Source organism: Prinia subflava, chromosome 1 (assembly GCF_021018805.1).
Source record: "Prinia subflava isolate CZ2003 ecotype Zambia chromosome 1, Cam_Psub_1.2, whole genome shotgun sequence".
Taxonomy (NCBI): Eukaryota; Metazoa; Chordata; class Aves; order Passeriformes; family Cisticolidae; genus Prinia; species Prinia subflava.
In genome coordinates, this window is record NC_086247.1 from 22,358,314 (window position 1) to 22,385,659 (window position 27,346).

The 27,346-nt window shown below is 42.0% G+C and overlaps 2 protein-coding genes across 7 annotated transcripts in view; both read right to left on the reverse strand.

The window, feature by feature from the left end:
- MATN2 (matrilin 2) overlaps positions 1 to 7,724 on the reverse strand; it is a 70,632-nt gene extending 62,908 nt beyond the window's left edge. For 5 of the 6 annotated variants that reach the window (XM_063390499.1, XM_063390505.1, XM_063390486.1 and 2 more), the window contains exon 1: positions 5,381 to 6,140. In XM_063390499.1, the coding sequence (XP_063246569.1) occupies positions 5,381 to 6,041 (661 nt within the window). In that variant the 5' untranslated portion in view covers positions 6,042 to 6,140. The other variant, XM_063390513.1, reaches the window with a different exon arrangement.
- A 10,756-nt stretch (positions 7,725 to 18,480) lies between these two features.
- Positions 18,481 to 27,346, reverse strand: part of LAPTM4B (lysosomal protein transmembrane 4 beta) — a 59,094-nt gene continuing 50,228 nt past the window's right edge. The window contains exon 7 of the mRNA XM_063390538.1: positions 18,481 to 20,524. Coding sequence (XP_063246608.1) covers positions 20,450 to 20,524 — 75 coding nt within the window. The 3' untranslated portion in view covers positions 18,481 to 20,449. The remainder of the gene's footprint in view (positions 20,525 to 27,346) is intronic.

Here is a 27,346-nt window from a genome sequence, read left to right on the forward strand (position 1 = left end):
TCTATGCTTTCAAATATATTTCCATGGAAGTCTCCTTGTAAGGGATTGATGGCTGTTTTGGGCAGAGACACTACTGAATATTCAGTGTCAGTGGTGATAAATCAGTGACCTTCTCCAATGCCTGTTGCAGGTTATTAATTTTTGTCCTCTTCACTGTGATAACTCTTAATATCAAAGGAAAAGAGATGCTCTGTGGATTATGCCAAAGTCAGTGTCCTTCCATCTCTTACCACACTTTAGGAAAATTTCTTTTACAGAGAAGTAGAAAACCCCTCCACTGGCCTGGAAGATCACCTATTTTCACTCAAATACCTTAAAATGTATCTGTCTTTGCTGAGCACATCATACTGAAAAACAAATTGGAAAACAAGGGCAATAATATGTTTCAGCTCATACCTTCCTGCTCCTCTGTATGGTCTCCCTCCTTGTCTTGCAGTACAGGTTTCCTTCCAAGGCTAAATAAGAAACATGAGCTCCACAAATCCCTACCTCTCTATCTTCTCCAGATACCACCAGAATTGGCAAAATGCATGGAAGGGGAAATTGTCAGTAGTTACATGGAACATCAATAGCTGCAAACAGTATCCCCTCTCTTGAACCTATATAATTTCTCATCATAGATGGGAGGGAAAGAGAAGACAAAAAAGCACCAGAGGCAACAGTTATTAGCACTACAGAGGTTGCCATTGGCTTTTCTTGTTTCATAGTTAAAAGAGACATTTATTCTCATTAAGCTTCCAACAGACCTAACTTCAGTGTTTTTAAGTTATAAAGAACATAAGTTCATAGAAGAGAACCATTGTGAAGTTCTTTCAGCATTCCTTATTATCTCCCCATTTTTAAGATAACAGGAGACTGTGATCAAATCAAAAACTTTCACCCACGGTAAATGAACTGCAAGCAATCTATGTGAGTCAAAAAAATCAGAGCCTGTTTCCCCAAATTAGCAAACATGGTGAGTTACTTGGAAAAAGAAATGAGGTCTTATAAAAGCCACAAAATACCTCTTTCTCAATCCCATCATAAGAAAAAGAAAAAGAAAAAGAAAAAGAAAAAGAAAAAGAAAAAGAAAAAGAAAAAGAAAAAGAAAAAGAAAAAGAAAAAGAAAAAGAAAAAGAAAAAGAAAAAGAAAAAGAAAAAGAAAAAGAAAAAGAAAAAGAAAAAGAAAAAGAAAAAGAAAAAGAAAAAGAAAAAGAAAAAGAAAAAGAAAAAGAAAAAGAAAAAGAAAAAGAAAAAGAAAAAAAGACTGCAGGCACTGTAAAGCCCTTTTAACTATCAGTTACAATATGTTCCAAAGTACTTCACTATCCACAAGCCAGCACATGCATTACTGGTTCACTACTCATTAAAATCACTGTGTAGCACAGGGATCAGGACATAGAGTATCAGTAATTTCCTCTGTCTTTCTGGACCAGTTGCTGACACAGGCATTTTCCAGTTCTAAAAAAGAGCTATAGAGGCCCACAGAATCCAACATCACAAAATATCTGTCCCTAGCCATGCAGATGTTGGTGCAGGTGTTGTGTGGGGGCAGGTAGCCACAACTGGGAGGGTGATATTTAGTACACCAGCAAGAAGCACCATCTTGCCTTCATCATTACAAAGGAGCACTCTGCTGTCATCCTGTTCCACCAAGTAATGGACTGGCTTTGCTGTAATTCCTTGCTGCCTGAGGAAGGCTTCACTAGGCTTAGCAGCACAGGACAGGTAGACACCTATTCTAACTCATGACTCTCAACTGCATTTCACCAATAGAGTTAAATCACCAAGAAGAAATGAGGTTGGAGGTGCTGTAAGTTTGTAAATTCTTCATACTGCTGCTGAACCCTGATGGCAGGCACTAGATGCCCATGAACCCACCCACAACTGCACCATGTCCTGCAAAGCAGCAGAGCAGTACTTACTTGTTAAAACATTCTTTAGCTCCTTTTAAGAAGCTACCTTGGACCATTTGTGCTGTCCATAGCATGAGATAAATTTGGGAAACTCATTATCTGAAATTCAATTAGTAATTCTAGTGAATTCTGAGACAGCCAGCCCAATTACAGCTTTCACAGTAGCACAGCAAGCCACTACAATTACAAAATGAACTGGTGACTTGGCAACATCAGTCTTGTATCAATCTGAACTAATGAGTGTCCAAACAGTATGATATCCTGAATCTGCAGTGATTTAGGACCAGTTGTGTACTCCAGTGTGAGAAGACTGGGACAAATTCTTTGCATGGATCAATGAAGGTTTATGGCCACAGGTTATTTGTGTCTGCAGCAGGGCACAATCCTAGCACGTGATAGCAATGTCTGTTCCAGACACATCTGCATAGTGGTGGGCACAGGGTGACAACCACAGACTCACAAAGCCCTCCACCTTTGTCTCCTATGCTTCCATACAGTCCTCCTCATCCAGCACATATCCCTACCTTGGCAAACAAAAGGATATTCCAGTGCTTTCTGTGCTGAGAGATGCCCCTGCCTTGCACAGGGCTTGGGCTGCGGCTCAATCTCCACCAGTAGCTATTTATTCCAGCTGCTGCAAAATCCCATAGCAGAGTTGTAACTTGGACTAATAAAATCAAATGTGACAGTGGAGTAAATGATCTTAGATTTTGAAACAGTACAGGGAAGACCCAAAATACATTCCAGAGCAGTTCCTAGAAGGGAAGATGAATGACATTTGGCAATCAGCCAACTATGCCCACAAACCCCACCCTGTACATGATACCCGTGTGCAGAGAATAACTGAAGGTGCCACAGGATACAGAAGGCAACCACATTCTGTAAGCTGTCCAAAGAGTGCTGGGGGTGGGAAAAGGACAACTTGCCTATCCAAGCACAGAGGCCAGATAAGCACACACACGAATTGATGAGTGCAGACACCAAAACGTATCAGAAAGAGCAGAGATCAGCATTCAACTTTATTGTCAGGTGTAAATATCATAGTAGGACTTCTACACAACACACTGTCATTTAATGAGCTTAAGAGTATATGTACTACATATATAATTTAATTTTCTACAGCTGTAATGAAATGAAGGCTAAGGGATCTGCTGCTTAAAGTCATCCAGCTGGATGACATACAGACCTCCCGATATCACTGTTATAAAATTAATAACTACTAAATCATACAATGATAGAATGATTTAGGTCAGAAAGGACCTCTGTAAGCAATCAGGTCCAACCTCTGCTCAGAGGTGAAATTGAGGACAATTTCAGTAACTTCAGAAACTCACCATATAAAAGTAAATGGTGATGCTATAGAACAGTACAGCCATAGTATGGTTTACTCTGCATAGTTTCCAGTGGTCAGACAGCAAGCTCTAGCAGTGGGAATTCTTATTTTATGACAGCATCAATCTCCATGCCATGATTTTCTTCAGTTGCCACTTGGACAATAGACCTTTTCATTATCTTGTTCTTTTGAGAAAGACTCATTTGCACTTTCTGGTACTGAATCCAGACATCAGAGTTTCCACAACGTGCCCAGAAGAGTAGCATGGGAAAACTGAGAAAATTCACTTTTACCATGCAGAGTACGTATTTAAATAAGAGCATATATTATGTGACATATGGTACATATGTAGGCTGCTTAGTTTTGTCTATGAAGTAGTCACAAACCGTAACAGACTGTTAACTGCAAACAGAAAGGCTTGGGGAAAAAAGGATGCAACAGTTCTGAAACTTATTTGCAAAGTCACACTGACCCAAGTACCAGCACTACTGTAAATCAATAATTTGGGGATTTAAACCCACTCCATTCCAAATACTCTTTTTTCATAATGAAAATGCTAACGAGTACACTGTATGAAAAGAGCTTGTTAATGATACCCACAATATAATTAAATAGTGCTTACTGTTTTACTCTCCTATGGAAATGGTTTATAAGTCATGAGAGAGTATTTAGATCTGATTAGCCTTTCCCTAGTTTGCCTGGACTGACTAAAACATCTTTTATCATCACAGCTGGGCTCCTGAGTCTCAGCTTGCAAGCAGTAGAATGTGCATTCCCTTGGTCATGAGAAATCCCAATGAAGTCAATGGAGAGACTCACTTAATTAGGTGAATATTGAGTGCAGGATTAAGGGTATTAACTGCAGCTTTGTGCAATTGAGTGCTGCATTTTCTGAAAAGGTAAAATAAACTAAATTTAATTTGGTGAATATCACAGTGATATACAGTACATGAGGAAAAGTTTAGAAAATCTCATGCTTGAAGCTATCTACATGAAAAGCATAATACTCCAAAATTATTTTATAGATTTTTTAGGATTTAATGGGAAAGCCATATGGGTATTTTATTTAGCTCTTGATTTAAGGAGAAATTTTGATGGGATATGGTTTGGTAATTTCTTCCGAAGTAGTCAGCTGTCTGACAGAAGCACAGCTGTAACATGTAACACAACATGTCACCTTTTCAGACCTCAGTCAGGATCATTCACCCTTTGAATGATGGTCCCACAAGCAAATCCAAGCTTTTAGGAAGTATTACATAAATCAACAGGTTGCATTCTTCTCTCTCAGTCAATATTCTACAGTTCAGCAGTGACAGAGACCAGTTTGACACAGAAAGAACTGTCTTCTGAAACATGAATACGTGGTCATTAAAGATGCCATAACTTTTGCCAGATTAATGAGCACCATCTCAGGAGGGTTTCCAGGGTAAGTATATTACATTCAGCAAACCGTCCCTCACTCACCCCTCGCACCTCCAGCACACGCAGGGCTCTCAGGACGCCCCTGCCCTGCACGTCCCGGCGGCCGCTGCAGCCACCTGTGGGCTGGAGCTGGCACAGGCCCGCAGCCCGCGGTGCCGCAAGCTGGCAGAGACAGCTGCAGGCTGCCCTCGAACACGCTTCTGAGCAAAGGTTCCGAAGCTACACGGCTCTTACAATACAGGGGGGTGGGGGTGTTTCCTTACAGCAGATACCCGTTAAATGAGTTACGGCGGCATGCACGGGGAGGAGGATAAATGAAGAGTTTGCTCAGACCCACGCAGTCCAAAGGAAAGGGAAACCCTTCTCCTGCGGGGTGCACCACGAGCAGCGGGACCCGCTCCAGCGGGACCCAGCAAGCGAACATCCAACCCAGCCCCAGACGCCGCCGCGGCCCCTCGCCTCGGCCTCCCGCTCCCCGCAGGGCCCCGCCGCCCGCGGGGCCTTCCCGGCCGCCCCCCACCCGGAGGGCCCCCGGGGCAGGGCCGTCCCTCCGCCGAGCCGAGGCCCCGGGGCGGGGGTGGCCGCGGGCAGGGCAGAGACCCGGGGTGGCGGCGATGCCGATCCCCGCCGGCCGGGGTGCGGTGTCCCCGGGCGGGGCGCCGCGGACCCGCCTGGCGGGCGGGAGCGGCGAGACGAGGCGGGGCAGGGCAGGCGGCAGAGCAGGGCTTACCTGAGGGGCTGGCGGGGCGGCTGCGCTCGGCGCGGGCAGCGGCGGCGGCCGGGAGCGAGCGCGGAGCCTCCTCCCCTCGGCGCGGCCCCGGACGGCGCTCCCCCGCCCGCCCCCCGGGAGCAGCCGCCTCCCGCCAGCCCCGTCCCCGGCGGCAGGAGCCCGGCTCAGCCCTGCCGAGGGTAGGGAAAGCGGGGGGTCCCGCTACGAAGACACCGGCTGCCCTGCCCAGACCTCCAGAGCCGGCGCGGCGCCGGGAGGCCGCGGGAGGAGCCGCGGAGAGCCGGGTTGTTCTCTCCTCAGTCGCCTCTGCCGTCAGGGACGCGGTCCAGGTCTTTCCCTCCTTCCCCCCTAAGGGATACGAGCTGCCGTCCCGCTCCTTCCCGCCCGTCCCGTGTGAGGGACGCGGTCCCGCTGTTCTCCGCGGGCTGTTCTCCCGCTGCCTCCCGCCTGCCCCGTGTATGGACCGGGCTGTTCTCCCGCCTGCCCCGTGTATGGACCGGGCTGTTCTCCCGCCTGCCCCGTGTATGGACCCGGGCTGTTCTCCCGCCTGCCCCGTGTATGGACCGGGCTGTTCTCCCGCCTGCCCCGTGTATGGACCCGGGCTGTTCTCCCGCTCCCTCCCGCCTGCCGGGAGGAAAGAGAGGGCATGGACGGCTCTCATGGGACGCGGGACCCGCTCCCTCCCGCCCGCCCCGTCAGGGACACAGGCCGCCGGCCCCTCTGGGCTCCCGACCGCGGTGGCCCGGCCCGGCCCCGCCGCCCCGCGCACCTCGGCCCCGCTGCTGGTTCCTCCCTGCCAGGGCTGTCCCTGCGCTGTGGCGGGCGGCGAGGGCAGCTCCCGCAGCCCCGGGAGCAGCGCTGCCCCGGCCGAGCGGGCTCTCCCGGAGGGGGCCGTGGGTCCCTGCTCGAGAAAAGCGGTGCGGTGTCTGTCTGGCGGCTCAGCGCATCCTTCCGCGGCCGGTGCCGTGCTCCCCGGGCCGCAGCCTCCCAGGGAAGCCGACCAAGGGAAACGTCGGGGAATAGAAATCGCATTCCCAGCGCGCAGCACCCGCGGGCCAAGACAAACAGTCCCTGGTGATTCATGCGGTGTCTGCCACCGCGGCCGGTGGGAGTCTCCGCCGGGGAAAACGCTGAGGGAAGCGTGAAATAAGTTGGCCAAGTGGCAGGGACCGTCGTGTCTTAGCTGACACAGCAGTGGTCAGAAGTCCAGGTGGAAAAACTAAGTGTGGCGTTTATAGCAACACTTACGGTATTATGTATGAAGAAGAAAAAATAAAATTCCTGCTTTGCTCCCAAGCGATTGTGATTTCTGTTTCTTGGCAAAAAAAAAAAAAAAAAAAAAAAAAAAAAAAAAAAAAAAAAAAAAAAGAAACCACACCACAAAAGAAGAACCCCCCCACCAGTGAAAGCCGTTTAAATGGCAGAGGTGAGCCGGACTCGCTGTCACTGTCCAACAGGAAAGACACAAATCGCCAGGCCATGCCAACTGCAGTACATGAGGGGCCAGAGGAGTCCGACAGAGGAGACTTGTCCCCCTCAGAGTTGCTGGGATAGTGAGTAACTCTGGCAATCAGCAGTGCTACTTCGTGTAAGATTTGTAAAACACAATTAATTGTCTGTGATGTGGGCGTACAAAATCTAATCTCGAAAAGGAAGCATATAGATAACAAACAAATCTCTAAGTGAAAGTGGTTGGATTCATCCTATCTTTAATTCTGAGCTCTGGCTCCTGAACCTTTCCTGCAGCCAGAGAAAAGGGAAAAAATAAAAATGCGACTGAGCACTGATAGACGTTGTAGCAAACCCAGCAGAGCCAAGTCCAGAACAATTCACCCATTCTATTTCATCCTTGTAATGTAGCATAGGATGGGGCCCCAGTCATGGTCCTAATTAATGCTCTGCTGTCTTAAAATACAGAAACCACACTTCCATTTCACTGTGCTGTGGCTTGAGGCATCAGCTGAGTTGCCAGAGGAAGACAAAGTCGGGAGAAAATGTAGTGACAAGATCATGTGAGTGCCCAGAGTACCTCTGGTGGCTTTAGCTCCAGTTTATGGGAGCCCACCACCAGTGTTCTTCCCAGAGGCTGTGCAGTCTGCTGCTGCTGGCAGGTGTAACACGTGGAAGGTGCCCCAGCAGGAGACTGGAGGAAAGGATGATGGCAGCAAGTCAGCACAAAGCATCTCTTTGTTTCATAAGAGACACCATAGAAGAAGGGGTATTTTTGACTTTATTTGACTTTGGTATTTCTTTAATATGGCACCAGAAATACTGTGTAATCTCCACATTTCAAAGTCTCAGTCTCTTTGTCACTTGTCCTTTCTCAAATGATGAGCTTCTGTCCTCCACTCCCATCGTGTGACTTCATTTTGATTTTGGAGAGCCTTTGTTCCATCTGTCAACATTTGAGACAATGGGTAGAGGAAGACTGGAGGCTGTAAAGTAAGAGAAAGCTGGAGGCTTCTATCAAGACATGCTTTAATATGCAAAGAATCAAAAATCTAGCAAAAAAAAAAAATCAGGCAATCATTAAGCTTCTTGAAGATTGCTAACTAGATACCTAAGGCTTTGAGTCCTTTTGTTCCTTTCCTGTCTTCTCTTAGTGCCTGGAAGGATTACTCTCAGTCTGGAAGAGGCTCCCAGTGATGTACTCTGCTTCTCAGTTATCACAGGCAACAACTTAATATAAAAAACACATTTCAGAAAGTAAGTTTCACATTATAAGCAGGTACTTTAAGTAAAACAGCAGTGAATTGATTTTCCTCCTGCTGTTAGAGGACTGTTTCAGACTTTCATGGTAGTTAGACAATTCCCATTAATTTCCAGTTCAAATGTATTTATGGTCATTTTTTATTTGTTTCCTAGTATCAACATTGTCTTTTAATCTAAAGATCTTATTTTGTTCTCCAAGGCTTGCCTGGCTAGAGCATTTACTGACAGCAATCATTTTCACCTTTCACTCTTGTTTCACTCAGCAAGTTCTTGCTGTTTTTTGTGGCTCCTGAGAGGGTGTGGGCAAAACTAACACGATACACCATGCAAGCCCTCTCCACATAATTTCTGTTTATTGAAAATACTTCTCCTGATGTGGCCAAGGATTTCACTGTCATTTGCAGCGGCCACAGCACCACTGATGGCTGATGGTCACCTTTGTGTTCAGTTTATATATGCAGCTGCACGTGCTTGCCAGTGGATTAATCTTCTCTAACACATGATCTTGAGGGTTTCTTCCAACGCTGATGATTCAGTAATTCTCTGATTTTATACTATGGTATTTCACCTCTCTTCTAGTTCTTTTTTGTTTGTTTGTTTGTTTTGGTTCATTTTTTTTTTTTCCTAACTAGCATTCTTAATTGTACTTACTGTAGATAACAAAGTAGATGACTGATTTTTCTATCTTTTGAACCAAAAAGAGTTTCTTTATCTTACAGTGAGTGAAACTTTTCCTTGGATTTAGTGCAGTATTAGAAGCATCTTTTCACTACCTGGTTTAATTTAGCTACAAACCATACCATGATTACTACACATCTTCTGCAGCATCTCATATCTTTTTTTTTACTGCAGTTTTGCTTTTATGCACTTTTCTGTGAAATACCATCTTACATTTGAAAGGATTTTCAAGATATTTAGGGGCAAGGAGACTTGATTTTTCTTTCAACATTATTAGATACACATCAAATGAAGATATTTTATACCTACAATACCATATCTACTAGTAGTATTTTCTAGTAGTATTTTCAAGAAGCCGTTCATCCTTCATCTTTTCACTACAACCTCTTTTTGAACGTTTTCTTCCTCTTCAGTCTTTTAAAACACAGTGATTGGTGCAGAGCCAAAATATTGGCTAATGTCACCACCATCACCACCAGTGATTGTACTAAAAATCATGTTTTGGAGAGTTCCTAAGGTAAAGTTTCTTGACTTCAGGTAAAACAGAAGATTCACCATATGGGGCTATAGCTTAGAGATGCTGGACACCATCCTTGGGGATTTTTTTGGTCACTTCCTACTTCAATTTTTCCATAATACTGTCATTCAGTGCATTACACACAAAACTAGTAATAGAACACAGGACTGCTTAGGGAAACAGATTTTGTCAAAATATCCTTTTTTTCTTTCTTTTTAACAGGCTATGAAATGGATCAATATGGGGTTGAGTGTAAACATTATACACTTGGACATTTCTTAGGCACTCACTTAACAATATTTTGACTAGGGAGCTATAATGCTGCAGCATTGCACATATGAAATAGATTGCAAAACACATGATAAATCTCAGCTGTATGTGAGCAAAGAATGCTTATTAAGGGAGTGTGCTTCAAGAGAAACTCTGCAAGGATAAATTTTTGACTCCATAGTGCTTTAAATTCTTTATCCACAACATTAAAGAAAACTTATTCTATTTTGGTTACACCTTAAAGCTCTGAATAATTCAAGCAGAATGTTTAAAAAACTTGGAGTGGGATAGCAAAGAACTGAAAGAACCATTAGAGAACTGGAAAATATGCCATCCAGTGAGAAACTCAGGAAATGCAATGCCTTTAATAACTCAGATTTAGGAGGTGACTTAAGGACACCATATAAGTAAGCATATAAAACTTGAATAAAAGGTATCTTCAATGCAGCCAACAGAAATGTAATAGTACTTAACCTGCAGATAGAAAACTCAGACTTTTTAACCTGCAGATAGAAAAATCAGACTAGAAACAGCCCGGTTTATCTATATCTCCATCCTTCATATTTGATAACATTTTGTAAGGGTTTTTTTTTTCTCCTTTACAATTTTTTGACTAATAAAGAACTGCTGTTGTAAGGCAATCCATAAATTAATGCAGAAAATAACCAATTTGGGGTAATTCTTTATCTTTTTGTATATTGAAAGCTCAAAAGAGATCTTGTATTTCAATTCCAAAAGCGATGCCTAGACAGCAGATTCAATGGTTGCCCAACTTTCAGCTTGCTCAGTTTCACTGCTCCCTTGGTGCCTGCAGTTCTGTGTTGCAGACCACGTTTTCTCCAACCCGTGGAGCTTGCCATTCCCCTCCTGCCTTGGCCCCAGGGAAATGTGGTATGGAGAAAGACACCAGTTTGGACAAGGCTGAGCAGGCTGGTGCCCAGCTCATGCACAAGCTCCCTGCAGCTGTTTGGCTGCCTGAGTTCCCCTGTGTGCTCTTACATCACACCCAGCACAAACCAGCAGAAATGCACTCCTCACAGAATGCAGAGGTGGCTCCTAGTGTCTTTGGCAGGACAGTCTGAGGTGCAGGTGTGGCGTGGCCGCTGCTGACTGCTCTTTGCACAGAGGCTTGGAGCACCTGTCCTGGACGTGTCCCTGAGGGCGAGAACTGGGTGACCAGCACAAGGTCTCACAGAGAGCTGCACAGACCTGCCAGCCCTCCCAGGCTCCCAAGGCCCTCAGCACAGCCCTGGCAGCAAAACCAGACTCCTTGTCTTCTGGATGGTAGAATAGGATTGGCAACAAAGGGATTAACATTTACATGCAGAGCCAGGCAGAATTCAATAATTATACTTTTTGTTTTAATTTTTTCTTTTAAATATGTACTAAATATGTTGTAAATTTATGAGTTTAAGTACCACACTCTTGTTGATATGTGCTACAAGACAGTCTCTTTCCTTTTTAAAGTAGTGATATCATCACTAAAGAGGAAATCAGAGGAAGTCTCAAGCCAGGAGCCACAGCAATGACAGATCAGGCAGGTATTTCTGCTGCAAATGTTGTCACAAAAGCCCCTAGGGATCTGATTGGACTGGGTATCCTTTGGCTGCTGGGCATCTGAAATGCCACATTTTAAATGTTGAAATAATGTTCCTTTTTAAATCTTTGATCTATATGATTCTGTATGAACACCATTAGGTCAAGAGCCATACTGCCTAAATTCTGCCAAAGTTGTAGTTCAGATGATATTTGGGTGCTTATTTTGAGCACAACATAGACATTACATAAGATTCATGAAGAATGTTATTTCATTTAAGATCCAGACACATGTGAAAATTCAGATATTACTACATCTAGAAAGTTCTTCAGTGTGAAAGGACTGTTTTAGAGCTAGCAATCCGCACGCTTTCTGGATCATGTTGTAAGAACTAAGTCGAGCTTCTTGTGTGTGTGATGTCAGTTTTATCCCAGAACTCAGTAAGAAAACATTGTCTGGGATTCTGAAGGACAATTGAAGCATGGCCTGGCTTAAATTACCAAGCAAAATGCTGAAAATGCAGTTTTCCTGATCACATATTCAAAGTTATAGCAGAAGTAAAGCTGGTGAATATACTTGGCAGAGTAGCAATCCTAGGACAATTTTTCAGCTAGCTAAAGCAGGTGAGTGCTGTCTGTGAACAAATTCTGTATGTATTTTACCAACAGTACATAACTTCGAGTCCTGCCTCTGAAGATATCATGTATCATTTTTTTTCCAGTAAACATTATCCAGTCTGGATGGTAAACATAAGCTGCCACACAGTTCTGAAGAAGATAAGGAAAAGATGTAACCTATGTATAAAGCTTGCTTTTCAGTTACCATCTGCAAGAGTTCTGATTTTCTTGTTCCAAAACATTTTGAAGAGTCAAATGGAATTTCCAAGAGAATTTCAGTAGGAAGAACTTCATTAATTGCAATATGTGGGCCTCAACAATCAAACCTTTGCCTTCTGTCCATTTCTTTGAGCCCCTGTGGCTGACAGCAGCTGCTCCCCATGGCACCCAGAAAGATGGAAGTGTGCAGTGGTACAAAGACAGCAAGGCAAAAGGGGCCTGAGCCTGGATGTCCAGCCATGGCCACCAGGGAGTTACTTGCCTTTTTCATTTACTTTAAGAATGTGGAATGATTCTTAGAGATTCCAGCCTGTCAAGATTCTAATTCTCAAACATCTGGAAATGAAACACAACAAGATGAGCACAGAAGTGTGAGAGAGAAGTGCAAGCTCTTTGCATATTCATACTTCTTCAAGCCCTTTGATCTCTTTCAGTTCCCCTCTTTTTATATGTATATAATGAAGTTTACGAACTGTGAATTGTAACCAGAAATGTGCAATTCATGTGACATTGATCTATCACTAACACTCAGGATAGTCCTTTTTACCACAAGTGAGAAATAAACACTTTCCATTTCATCTGTGTTTGAGTGTTAACTGAATTTGTTTTTAACCAGCAGCATGTTCCTGGAATTACAGAAAATGTCAGCTGAATGCAAAGGATTCAAGTAAGAAAACAGTATGGGTTTGCAAAATATCTTTTAGAGGTGATATGAAGTACCGTGTACAAATCAGAATCGTGTCAAGCAGGTGGCTAGCTATAGGAAGCCAAAACAGCAAAGAAAAAGTGAAGCACACATCCAAAATAGAACTTGTGAATGTGGCAAAAGGATGATGTTTTAGAGGGATGATGAGATAGAGCAAATTGTCTACTTACTTCTTCAGGAAAGCAGAGTAGATTCAGCCTTGAACCCTATATCCTTATCTTTTAAGTGATTTTTAAGTGATAAAAATGGAGAGTCATAAAAACTGCCAGTGATGGTTGGTCAGAGTGTTACTGACCAACTGTAACATCTGCTTTACATGACAGTAGTTTGAACCAGAGTAGACATCTAAACAAACAACACAACCAAACAAGCAAAAACTACCTTGTCTTTATTTAGGAAGAATAGTAGAGAAAGAAAAGATTGATAAAGTTTTACTTTCATGATATTTTAGGAATTAAAAAAACCTCACTGTAACTAGCAGGAGGCAGGAGCTTGCATTCTTTTTTTTTTTAAGATACCAAACACCTGCTGATCTGGCACTTCAGGAGTCAACTGAGACAGTTTGATTTCAGTAAGAACTGGACCCAGGAAAGGGTGTCACTTCTAATTATACAATTAAGACTGATGCTTCCACTGACAGACTCAAATTTGCATAAGCATTGCAAATTTTGCTTGATTAATTGCAGTACAGTGTGGTTTATAAACCCTATGACCTAGTATTACACACACATTCCACATTTGCAATCATAAGGCTGTCTGATACAAATGTTTAAAGTGATTTAAAAACTACGGTTTGATTTCTCTGTAGACAAATAAAGACACTTCATAGTACAACAACATTATGATCTTGTTTATAAGCATTTCAAACCTTGCATACCAATAAATAAGAAGCTGAATTTGTCCACTGGCAAAAGCCAAAGACTTTTTATTGCACTAACAACCATTTTATTTATTTATTTGAACTACTTTCTACTAAGATCTTAAATTTTCTTGCTTGCAATAGAAACTAACAAAAATTTTATCTATGGCCTTGAGAAATCTGTCTTGCTTCTGTTTGTCTATGCAATGCTAAAGACTTTGCTATCTAGAAATATTTTATTACAGTCAACACAGACAAAGGCAGGATAATAACTGAGAGCTGCAGCAGCTACAAACAAGGGAGACATGAATCTTAAAACACATTCACATCAAGGGGAGGAGACTGTTTCCATCCCAGCACACGTATATCAAATTGAAAAGCAATAAATACCTCAGACCATCATGAATTGTGCAAATGCCAGCTTCTATTCTGATCCAAATAACAATAAACACTTCAGAACAAAATTTGAAGCAAAAAAAAGTTTCAAAACATGAATGTGTGATAAATACAGAATTAGTTTCTCAACATAAGGTTGTACTCATCCAACTTGTTGGGCTTTTTTGAGGCAAAGGCAAATGTAGTAGATCTAATCTGTCTGCATTTCAGAAAAGCATTGCCACAGAGGTGATTTATAACTGAAAAAGGAACCAGCAGAAGAAATGTGAGCTAAGTATGGACCCAGCTCAGGGTCAGGAAAGACATTGTATGTTGGGTGAATGTAGACATCACAAATACAATCAGAGATCACATCTTAAAACTTTCCAAGCTTGTGACTCTCTCTGGTCTCAGAACCCCTGAGACAAAGCTGTTTGATAGATGTTTGTTTATTTCCTCAAACATCCACCTCCCTCTTTTCTTAGACACCCCTTTTTGCAGCTCATCCTCAGGCTGGTCCTGTAAAGTGAACTGCTCTGAGCTCAGCTGGGACAGTGCTGCTGGAGCATCTCTTGTACAAGAGCCACAGATAAGGCAGCTCTCATCTCAATGTTGCTGCCTACACCTGCACAGCGGCAATTATGGAACCATGCAGTTCTGTTGCTTGGTGCTAACAGGAGTGCAACAGCTGACAGAGGAGTTTTTCTGAGCTTCCCTTTTTCACTGGGGGCTACTTTTCTGGGCCCCTGGAGTGCTTCCAGTGTCTGTTGAGCATAATGATACATTACCTTTATTTGAACCTTATTTGTCCAAATTACTATGTCAGGACTTGTTATCCAGCCTGATAAATGGAATTGAAGAGAAGAATAAGTAAGCAAAACATAATAATATATTATGCTGTGCTTTGTGCTTTTTTTGCTGACAATTCACAAGATAAAAAACCACAAAGAAAATATACATTTAAAACAGAAACCAGTCAGTTCTGGATGAACATATGGCCACAGATACTGTGACTAAATATCTATCTATTTAAAAGGAAAAGTTTTGCATTAAAAATAAGCAAAGTTCAATACTTTTTAAAGAAACCCCCCCCCTCAAAACTAGTGGATCAAATAGTCTGTTTTGAAGAGTTTTGAACTTCTTCAGCTGTTTTTCTTAATGACAAGCAAAGCAGCAGGATCACACAATGGCAGGAAATTTAAGCTGTTCTGTCCAACTGATAAAGCTACTTTCATCCTCTGCTCTAATGCAATGAAAGGACTCATCTCATTTTTCTAATGATTTAATGAGCAGAAGATTTTATAAATTCCCAAAAGATAAATAATTAATTGCCATCTCTTGCCTTTGTTCCTTTACTTTCATTGTCCTTGCTTCCCCAGGTGAGTGGATCTGATATTGCCAAGAATGACCACATTCATATAAATAGTATCAATCTCCCAGAGTATCCCACTGGTTTATTTTTTTATCTGTTAAACTGGTGTACTGGTGATACACAAAATAAAACTATAAAAGTACTTACCTATCCAGACACCTTTTCTCCATGAGAGAGGACACCTGTTTTGTGCTTGCCTCTGGCACAGAATGGAGGCTGAAATATCTTCCATTCATAGAGTAGAACATATCTTATTAGGATAGTATCTGAATTTTAAAGAACACCTTGCCCATCCTGGCATTGAGTGGGATCAGAAGATTTGAAGCTAAAAGTTTACTCATGTTGGACCTCTAATTTCATTGCCTCTACAGTCATGAAGAGTCCTGAAATGGGAAGTTTTGGAGAGGGGAACAGATTCATGAAAAAAATGAATGTAAAAAGACCCTCAACCCCTTCAAAAACCAGAAGTATCTACATACTTAGGGGAAGTTTATATGAAACAGAAGCCTGTTAGATTTATTACCAGGATGCACATAGGTATTGTGAAGGAGCCCAGGCTCTGGGCTAAAAATCTGTATGTGGCTCATCCCTGCTATTGCTGGTCATGTCGACCTTAAAGAGCAAACAGAAGCCCTCTGAAATGCCTGCAGAGGCTCTGCAGTGCTGCAGCTCCCTCCCTCAGAGTAGCTTCAAATCTCTTTTGTCTCTTCTGGCTAGCAAAGCTTCTCATGTAAGCCAAGTAGCCAGCCCTGCTGCAGACCTGATTTATCTCCTTGCTGTTTATTCAGGTTTCCAAGTGACCCTGTGTCCTCCACTCAGACTAATTAGTTCAGTCCAGCTCTGGCTACGAATGAAATAATTTCATTATTTCCCAAAAACTCTCCTGTCTGAAACATTTGAATAATCTGTGTCCTGGTTTTAGCTATAATAGAGCTACAGAAAAAGAAAATAATTTACTGCATTAAATTTCACTAAGGTTCCTCACTAAAATAAACTACTGCTGTAGCTCTTTGTCCAGGGTATAGTTGTAGAACTGCCTTTTTGCTCTGAAATAGCTTTGTATCTGCTGGCTGGGTGAAAATGAGGCTTTCACTCCCAATGCTGGAGTATCCTCTTGTGCTGGAGGTAGACACAGGCTGCAGGCAGAAGGTCACAGATCTGTATTCCACACCCTGCTGAGCTATTCAGCTGAAAAACTGGCCACAGTGCAGAACGATTCCAGGTCAAACCCATGGGTGTGGAGACATCATTTACAAATACCAGAGTCTTTCTCTGAAAGAACACTAATCCTGATTTATCAGAGCCAAGCCTCCCTTTAGATAGCTATAGCTGCTGGTTTGGATTTCTCAGAGCTGGGAACTGAGATAGTATTGAAATATCTCCATAGTAAATTTGCAAGAAATGCTTTTTGTGGTATTTGAATGCAGTTTCTACAGCTAATAGAGATGGGTAAATGGAAAAGATACAACCTGGCTTCAGAGAAGCAGCATCTAAGGAGAGCAGCCTCTAAGGAGAGAACATCTAAGAAGTCTCTAAGGATAAAACTTAGCTCCAGAGGAGCAGTTTGGAGTCCTCTGTCTGATTAGACACTGGCAGGCATTTAACCAATACTCCTTTTGGTTTGGCAATATTAATCTGTAGATGTTCTTGCATTAAAACAAGAAAGACGAAGGTATCATCCACTTCAGTGACACAATTCTGGAACAGAGCTTGTCTAACAGCTAATATAAGAGGTTACATGAGCAATTATATTTCTTCCTGACCATGGCAGAGGAGAAAGGACACATAAGTCGACCAATATTGCAGCAGTGAACCTTGTTTCTGTTCTGTTTAAAAGATGTACATGAATGTTGCCCTCCCATGTTCTGTTCCTGTTCCTCTTCTGCCCTTAGCAGTAGCCAAGTCTTCCATTTTGCACATTCCAAGCATCAGTGTGCACAGACTTGTTATTAGTAACAATTTTTAAAACTGTCCATGGTGTCCCTAGCCAACAGGGTAGCGGTGAGGAATGCCCTCATTTGAAAGAATTTGGAATTTGTTTGGAACTTGTTGACTGGTTACCATTTGCTCTGCTTCCTTGCCAAGATTTTATGAGGCTGTGTATTGATTCAACATGGCCTTTGCTAACATACCAAGACTAGATTGTTTTTACCAAGCAGAGGTCTTCCCAAAGAAAGACAGACAGTCTAACATCTAAAATGGTCATTTAGTCATTGTTTTAGAAAACTTTGTGTACTTAAAAGCACAAGTGCCACTGTTGGGCCACCACTACAAATTAATTGTTGCTTTCTCCAATATGATCCATGCATGAGCATAGAATGAAGGAAAGCTGCATAATGTCTGTGAGAAAGGAAAAAATGCAAGGGATATTGGCAAAAATTCTTAGGAATAAGCAGTTCCCAAAACACAGAAACTTAAGAAGCCAGCTTTTCAATGGGCTGTGTCACAGATGACTATTTAAAAATGAATTACAGAAAAGCTGTGATGTAAATTCCCCAGAATTATACATGGAAATGGAGAAAGAATTCAACATCTGAGGATAAAAACCCTTCAGCTGGAGTTCATATCTCTTCATGCCACAGAATCTCCTTGTTATTTGGGAGCAATGGAACTCATCTCTCATGGGGATCCTCTGATAACAGTCACCAGAATGAAACTTGTATTACATTATCTGTTACCTCCTACCCAGCTATTTACTCTGTGGGCATGTCGTGGTTTTGGTACCATTACCTTCCTGCCCTCTTTAACTCAAATTGGACCAAATCCAAGAGGAGTTCTGGCAGGACAAACTGTACTCACATTTACGCACGCCTGGGGTGTGTGAAGAAGTCTTGATTCTCTAGTGAGACAAGCTAAAGTCTTAAGAAATTGCATGTGAATTAGCACATTATCCCTATTATGGTGTGGAAAAAAAGAAGCCTCAGCTTTCAGTGCAGCTCAGTTTAGCCCTGCTCTGTATTACACACTTCATCAGACCTAAAAAAAAATGCCTGCCGTTTTGGACAATGAAGTAAAACCTTGAATTATCTTTTGGTCTTATTATGCAATAAATTATAGAATTTACTATCCTTTCCTCCATTCATACAGTATGATGGGAAAGCTGGTGAATTGACTGGTGAGTGGACTAAAAAACTATCTTTTAGTCCTCTACAGAGAAAATTCTACTGTGACAGACTGATTGGACAGGAATTTATGTATGTTTGTGCTTGGAAGAACATAACAAATTAATTCCGTAGTCTTGAGGAAACAATCCCTTTTATTGTAGAGAAGTTTGTATACACAGATGCAACATATTTACAACCAGCTTTTCTCAAACAGATGACTGCTTAACATCCTTCACAAATCTGTCAAGAATGAAAGAAAACAAAACTCAGAAGCCCAGCCAGTCAGCACAACCCCTAAATTCAGATTAATTCCCAAAGATATCTGTAATGAAAGTAGATGACATTATTCAGAGGGAAAAAAATAGGACTGTGACAAAGATCAGTGGATGGATTTCAGGGCTGGTTCATTCAAATGCATTGCTTAGTTTGATCTCAGAGCAGATAAGCCACGAACTAAAATTCCAACAAGCAGATGGGGACCTGCATTTTGCCAGGGATATGGAAGAGACAGGCACAAAGAGTCTGTCCTTTCCTTCCCTGGACTCTGCAAGAACAGCTCACAGTTGCAATCTCTCTGACAAGAATTTGTTGGTCCTGTGTTCCCCTGGAAAGCTCATTTCCAGAAAAAGTCAGGAAAAGTTCCACATTTCTTCAGTCAGCAGGATGGAGTCAATGCACTAAGGGTGAGAAGAGGTGTCCTCCTCAGGAACGGTGTGGACTCACGTGCCAGCCCAGCCACGGGAGAGATGGCACCTTGGTGTCTCCTGGTGCCCCTCCAAACTGTGACTCAGCCCTGCACTGCCCTTTACCCTTGACCTGGGGTGCTGTGCACCGGCACCAGTTTAACTTCAGCCTTTTCAATCACCCCAAATGCAGAGAGAAACAAGGAGAGGTAGAGACACACATTATATTCCATTTTCATGTTCCTTTTCAATTAAAAGTAGAAACTTCATCAAAACAAAAAGTTACATGTGCAGGAGGCACTTCTCTAGAGAAGAAATAAATACCTCACACAAGCATTCATGGATGGACGAGGCCCATGAGAAAGATTCTCAGTACAACCAGTTCAGTCATAAAAGGAATCTAACCCCCCAACACTGATGTCTATGAGAAACAAAGAAAACATATCTGCTGATGCTCAAGGAAATTACATGCTCAAGTTCCCCACAGGTTGGGAACATGTATCTTAGAATCTGCATAATTTAGTTTACACTCAGCAAAACACTGCGATATTTACAGGCACATTCCGATGGGAAAACATTTGCATGTTGAGTGTGAAAGACACAGCTTTGTCACCGAATCCTGGGACTTTAAATCAGGGATTTTGTGACCTCAAAATACCGTTTGTGAAGTTAGTGGGGAGGAAAAAGGTGTGTAGGCGGGAAAAAAAAGATATCAGAGGTTGCTAAGTTTGTTTTTTTTTTGAGCATTACAATGGTTTCAGGCTGGGACAAAGTGAGTCTGTGTAGACCACAGGTTCTGGCTTGTTACACATAGAGTGCTTGGTCTATTCTCATTTCCCATACTTATCATTCCCAATTAAATATGTTTCCCATTAGCCAGATCGATGAGAACGGTGCATAAGAGTAATTCGTCTTCTTCTTGCAATCATCATCATCATTCACAGCATAGTAACTTCAAAAATACTTGCAGAAGAAGAATGAAGTGGAATGTCACTTTTTGGATTTGGTCTGTATTCTGAAGTTGAATGTGGGCATCTGAGAAACATATTTTTAATGCTTTGGAAGTTTTACAAATAAAAAAATGAAGTTACACTCTGAACCTGACTGAGAATGCAAAGTTCTATGTTATCTAGCACTGTATGTCAGACATGGTGGAAAAAGCTATTCAGTGACTACCTTAACCCTAGTGCTACCCAGAATTATTCTGAAACTAGTTCACTAGTTTCTGAAACACTACTGTAGTTGCAGCAAATTATTAAAACTATCTACAGAGTATGAGTCATACAATTTAAGTTTCAATATGTCAGCAAAACAGCAAAGTGTAACCCACAGAGGTTATATCCTGGAAGTGAAATTATCAAACTATTGCTTCAATGTCTGTAAAGTAAAGCTATCCTCCCTAGGGACACAGCACTCTCACTTATGCTGACACGTAAGGTGGTGGTGGATCTTTAGCAGCTCCATTCCCAGGATCATCGTATGGTGGTAACAGGACCTGCAGGAAAAGAAAAAGAGGGTTGTTTTTTTTTTTAAATAAGTCAGATGATAAAATTTACAGAAAAGAAAACCTCTAAGGCCTTGTCCACAATCAACCAAACAAACCCCAAAACTACAACAAAAAACCCCAAACAAACCAACAAAAAGCCCCCCAAAACAAACCCCCAAACCAAAAAAGAGTAAATTATTAGGCAGGAGCAGAATAGTTAGGAAAGGAAATAATATTAGCTTGAAGTTCCTCCTTTTCAATGGGTATACTGTTTTCATTATGAAAGAAAACATGATTTCTTCTAATTTCTTAGTAATCCCAGTGACAGCTTGATTTCACCTGTTCACTGCTGGTACCTGAATTTGTTCAATCTGCAGTATTAGTAGCTGCTTCTTCTGCAGCTCTTCTCTGTCAAGAGCTCTAAACCTTGTCTCCTGGAGGAGTGCTCAAACTGCCAGAGTGAGAGAAGTCCCAGAAACCTCTCCTCCAGAGCCCTCCCTGGAATAGCTAATAATTATTTTGGAGTGGCGAAAAAGAAAGTAAATGGAGAACAAATTACCCAATGCCTAAATAAATCTCCTATTTTATACTTCTGGAGTAGTCAGCCATGAGAAGGAAGATCTATACTCCCAGAAGCATTTCAGTGACTACTTCAACATCTGACAGTAATTAGGAAATTAGGACAGGTTTAGTCATATATCACCCCCATTCACTGGAGTCCAGGCAGCTTTCTAAGACATGGGAGCTGCAAGTTCAGGCCACACAGGGCAGAGGAGAGATTTGAACCAAGATTTCATCTTGTTTAGGCAAGCATGCCAGCCATCATCCAATTTTCAATGGCACCTGCACAGACATGAGTTAGCTTGCATGTGAAATGGCAAAGGAGGAGTTGGTCTGTGAATCCCAGCAGTTCACCAGGGTTCTGAGGGGATAAAATAGATGACTGAGGATAAAATAGATCTCTGAATGAAGAATGAGTGTACATTTCCTAAATATCTCAATAACATGTAAGAATATCACTGATGCGCACTGTCTGAGATACTTTATGCAGCTGGTGATAAATTATTCATAATGGATTTTCCAGATTTATCAGCATCGCTTCTTGGTCATGAAAGAGCATGTAAAACTGATTGTCTAAATGCACACAGGAAATATGCTGATCTCAATAAAGCCAGTGGGAGTTCTGCCATCAGAGGATTTCACCAGTTCTTACAGAAGTTGATAACCTGTCTTCTGCAAAGAAAGATCCATAATTATCCCTTTGGACCTCAACCACAACATACAAAATCAGTAGGAACCGTTCAATAGATTTAAATAGACTTTGGAACAGACTTTCGTGGGATAGTTCCAAGCGTGATTCACATTACACTCATGTGAGTTTACAAACATGCATTGATGACCATGTGTTGAAGTACATCTGTGCACGTAGTTAAGATTACAGAATGGCCACCTTGGCATCTTCAGCCCTTAATCAGAAAAGTTTCATTACTTAGAAAAGAAAATTGTCAGAGCCATTGCTCTTCATTAATACCATATGTTTGAGCTTGTAAATGCAATATTTTATGCACTACACAATCTAAAACCCCTTGTATTTGAAAAGCATTTAATAAATTATGTAACCTTTAAAGATGCAAGCATCTTATGACAGCTCCAGATAAAATGTTTTCAGTTAGGTTTGAAGGACTATTTTGAGGGAGGGAGGGAAAAAGGAAAGAAAGGGAAGGGAAGGGAAGGGAAGGGAAGGGAAGGGAAGGGAAGGGAAGGGAAGGGAAGGGAAGGGAAGGGAAGGGAAGGGAAGGGAAGGGAAGGGAAGGGAAGGGAAGGGAAGGGAAGGGAAGGGAAGGGAAGGGAAGGGAAGGGAAGGGAAGGGAAGGGAAGGGAAGGGAAGGGAAGGGAAGGGAAGGGAAGGGAAGGGAAGGGAAGGGAAGGGAAGGGAAGGGAAGGGAAGGGAAGGGAAGGGAAGGGAAGGGAAGGGAAGGGAAGGGAAGGGAAGGGAAGGGAAGGGAAGGGAAGGGAAGGGAAGGGAAGGGAAGGGAAGGGAAGGGAAGGGAAGGAAGGAAGGAAGGAAGGAAGGAAGGAAGGAAGGAAGGAAGGAAGGAAGGAAGGAAATGAACAAACAAACAAATAAATAAATAGGAGAAATTGGGGCTATGTAGCCCTATGCTCCTCAAGTAGGACAAGGAGTGCTGAGTGCTGAGTTTTGTTCCCAATAGCATTTAAGCATTTTGTGATAAGCAGTCTTGTATAATATGCAGAAGTAATCCATAACTGACCCATAAGAAATCCTGTTCCTGACTTAGCTGGTGTCATCTGAGTGGTTTGGTTAATTGTATTACATAAGCATCTCTATTATAAAGCACATGATACAGGATGACCTTCTCTGAAAGAAATAATTACCAAACAAGTTTGCCAATGGCTATAGCATATTCAGTTAATATAAGCATATGTCACTTCATATTTTTTACATCCTGGTTAATCTGGTTTTGGAGAGTAAGTTTGTTAAGGCAGTGCTTAGAAATATATCTGAGAAGAAACAGAGTTTGTAGCTAATCTCGCCCCAACAGTAGTTTGTTTGTTTGTTTGTTTGCCTGCTTTGGGGAGCATATTGCATTATTTCATTAATCATTCCATATCTTTGCAGCTGATTCCACATTTACTTGAACTGCCAGGAGAAAAATTTATTTCTTCAGCACATGTACAAATTTTCTCATATTGCTGCAATTATTCCTGTTTGAACTCAAGCTCTTAGATCTCTTTCTAAAGGAGAAAATGTGCTCAGTTCCATATGAATAAAACAAAATATTTGATAAATTGATTATTTCTGCATTCTCACCCAAACCTCACTGAACTCAACAGAAATCTTTATGTGTCTCCAGAGAGCTTTGGATTGTTTTTTCCATTTGTATTCTCCACTGGATGGAATGGTACTTGCCACACGACAGCTTTGAGTTTGAACAGCATTCTGTTCGGCTGCTGTATGAAACATTTGGGAGTTCTTGTGACAAAACATCCTGTTGCTGTCTTGTTAGAAACAAACACAACTCTAATATACTTTTATCTAACACCTTTTAGACATAAATGCCAAAAAAAAAGCTACAGATTAAAAAGGTCTATGATGAGTACTGATGGTTATAGTGAGCATTCAATGTTTTCTCAAACTTTAGCTTTCAGTAAAACCACCTTTGTTTTATGCTGAAAGACTTCAGGTTACATCACACAGGTGACAGGGACAGGTGACAATAAATAGTTGTGTGGAATTAGGGTCATTACTACTGCAATTTAATCCTTGTCTTGTTGCTATCATTTGGAGCTCTGATAAACTGTTTGACTTTGCCTTAGAGGGATCTCAGATTTGTCAAACAAATTTGAATTATTTGAGTTATTGTTATTTGAAACTTCTTAAAAGATGTTGGAAGCGTTCAGACAGAGTCAAAACTCTCTTGGATGACACTTGCATATGACTGTATGAGACAGGTGCTAAATTGTGGAAATATTTACAAAATAAATATATGTTTGCAGGAATTTCAGCCTATGCCTGGAAATGTTTATCCCAAGCTCTTCACCACAGCTCTGTATGTACTGCACAGAATTCTTCTGTAGAAATGACCTTTACATTTTAGACACCCAGTTCCTTAGGGAAGGCCAATGTGAGTATGGGGGGAGGAAAAGCAGAAAGGGCAAAAGGAGCCCTTTGTTCCACACAGGTCAAATACAAAGTGTCAGTGGGCTCAGGCTGTGTTCTGCTTATTAAAAAGAGAAGGGAGAGTAACCACAAGGTGAATAGTGTTAGAGATGAGAAGAATATGCCAGAGCCAGTGCTGAACACAGTGCTGAAATACAGTCACTGCATGCCTTTCCTCATGCAGGATACGTTTTCTCCTCGATAAAGCACAAGGCTGATGCACCAGGTTCAGAGACAACTGAACTGAAAGAAGAGGTTTTAAGCAGCACATGCCTAATTGTGCCAATCCTCTGCTCTGGGTTAATTTCATCTCAAGGACTCCAGCCATGACCAACAACCAACTTGCACCAATCTGACACCACCGTGTGCTTTGGAGAGGGTTTAATGGTATGCAATCACATTTATTAATTTCATGTTTACTTCCCTGCTGTCCTTTCATTCACCCAGCCAAGAGGAGTGGAATTTCCTCCCACAGCTGTGGTGCTTTGAGGAGCCATTAACTGCACCTCAAGCACGCTCAGCTGCAGTGCAGCAGCAGCCAGCCTCAAACAGCTCCAGAGGGAAGGCTGCCATCCACACCAGCTGTCCCCTTCAGGACAGTCCCAAATGTACTGCTGGGAGAACCCATCACTGCACAGATGTTATAAAGATCACCTGGGGAAAACAGAAGAGGTCTGTGTGCATACACAGCTGTAGCCAGCTGATTGCTTCACTCTGTAGGCAGGAAAGGCTTACAATAATTCTCTTTTTGCAATGTTTCCTGTCAAATTCGACAATATGGGGTTTTTTTTGCTGAGCAGTCTGAGATTACAAAGGAACATGTAAAATTAAGGTATAATTTTTTCTTTAAAATTTCTGAAATCCAGATCTTCTCAATTCAAGCTCTGTTTTGGAGACCTGAGCCACCAATCAGCAGCTACTTCCTTTAGTACTTGGTGCAACAGTGAGCTCTGGACTATATGTAAATATTGCTGAAAGGAAAGTAATTATTTGAAAGGAAGTAAGCCTATTAATGGAGTACTTGCTTTATTTCCTGTACAAAATTTACTGGAAGATACTAAATATACTGATTTTATTGAAGCCAACCTTCAAAAGGTTTTAATGTTTCCCTGTGTAGGGCAGATGTAGGGAGAAATGAAGTAGCATTTATCAAGAGAGTCTGAAGAAATATGTTTTTTCTATAGTGAGTTTCCAAGAGTTCACAGAATCATAGAATATCCTAAGCTGGAAGACACCCACAAGGACCATTGAAGCCCAACTCCTTGCCCTGCACAGGATCATCCCCAAGAGTCACACCATGCGCTTTAGGGCATTGTCCAAACGCTTCTTGAACTCTGTTAGGCTTGGTCCTGTGGTCACTTCCCTGGGGAGCCTGTTCCAGTGCCCAACCACCCTCTGGATGAAGAACTTTTTCCTGATATCCAACCTAAAACTCTGACACAACTACAGGCCATTCCCACTGGTCACCAGAGAGAAGGGATCAATGTCTACCTCTGCACTGCCCCTTGTGAGCAAGCTGTAAACCCCTGTGAGGTCTCCCCTCAGTCTTCTCTCCTCCAGGCTGAACAGACCAAGACTCATACCACTCCTCATATGGCTTCCTCTCCAGACCCTTCACCATGCTTGTGGCCCTCCTCTGGACACTTTCTAACAGCTTTATATCTTTTTCATATTGTGGTGCCCAAAACTGCACACAGCATTCACGAGTGGGAGAAACAAGAAGTATTAAAACTAAATCCACTGAGAATTCAGTTTTCCATTTAATCCCTTTACATGATTTCACACTTTACACTGACTGTATGAAAAGCCTTTAGGAGAAGAGGGAGCTTTTCTCCAGTAGTGAAGAAAGAGAAATAATAATAATTCTGTGGTGAGATGCAGTCAGATGTTACATACAAGGTAAGCACTGGAGACAGAAGTAGGGATTAGCTTTCATAATGCTGCAGTTAAGCACTTGCATGTAGGAACAGCTCTCCTGGATAAGTTAAAAGGTCCATCCAGATCACAGTAATAGGTGGTGGATTATAAAGAAACAGAAGTGCAAGACAGAACAATGAAAGAAAATTAGAAAGAACAGTGCAAGCATACATAGTTACAACTTGCCCAGAATATTCTGTAAACTATACATTTGTTGACTGTCAAGGACTTGCTGGGCTACTGGTCATTAAAGGAATTTTTCTTTCATTGCTTTTTCTAGCCTGTATTTCAATCCACGCTGATGTCTAGCACTGCAATGTCCCCTGGCAAGCAGTGCCACAGCTCATCTAGGTGTTCCAAGAAGAAATGCCTTTGGTTTGCTATGAAACCTGCCAGTAGCTATTTCACTGAGTGTCCCCTAGCTCTTTTCTAAGTCAGTGAGCACCTCCTCTGCCACTCCTGACTTTAAAGACCTCTATCAGGTTCTCTCTTGTTCTGCCCTCTTTCATCCCACTAAGGATCCTCACTCCCCTGCAGTGCAGTCCCCACTCAGCTCCTTCAACCTAAGAAACCCACTTGACATTTTTGGTCCAGGCTGAAGAGAGAGCTCCAAGACCAGGCATGTGAGAGGTGCTGGGAGGTAGCTGACCTACATTCATGCTCAGGAAAACAGCAGGCACTTTCACCCACCTGACCTGGGTCAGATGATCTTCCAGATGAGATCAACTGCCCCGTAGAAGCCATTCTTGTAAGTAAATGCTTGTAAATATCTGCTTCAAAGGTGCTTGTTTACAATATAAATAAATATAAATAAAAGAAATATATATTATAATATAAATGGATGCTTTGGTCAAATGAGTCCAGTCAAAGTAAATGTTTCTGAGGAGGTAACAGAGCAATGTCTAAAAAAAGATGTTCCCATCTTTTTCTTCCTCCCTGTCCCCAGATAAAAAGAGCCTTAGGTATAGGGCCAAAACCAAAGCTTCGTATCTGACTCAGATCTTGTTTAATATTAAATGAAAAATGCTTGACTTTGCTTCATACTCAGATGCTGTTATGGTTTCATTTGGATGCTTTTGCTTGAAAAATCTGTCCAAAGTCTGCTAGTTAATTACCATTTAAGGATTTCATTATATGTTGTCCTTCAAATAAATCCCAAGAAATCTTCCTCTCAACGTGGACAGGAAGTATTTTTATGTTTATTTGTGTGCATTTCCTTTAGAAACCACACC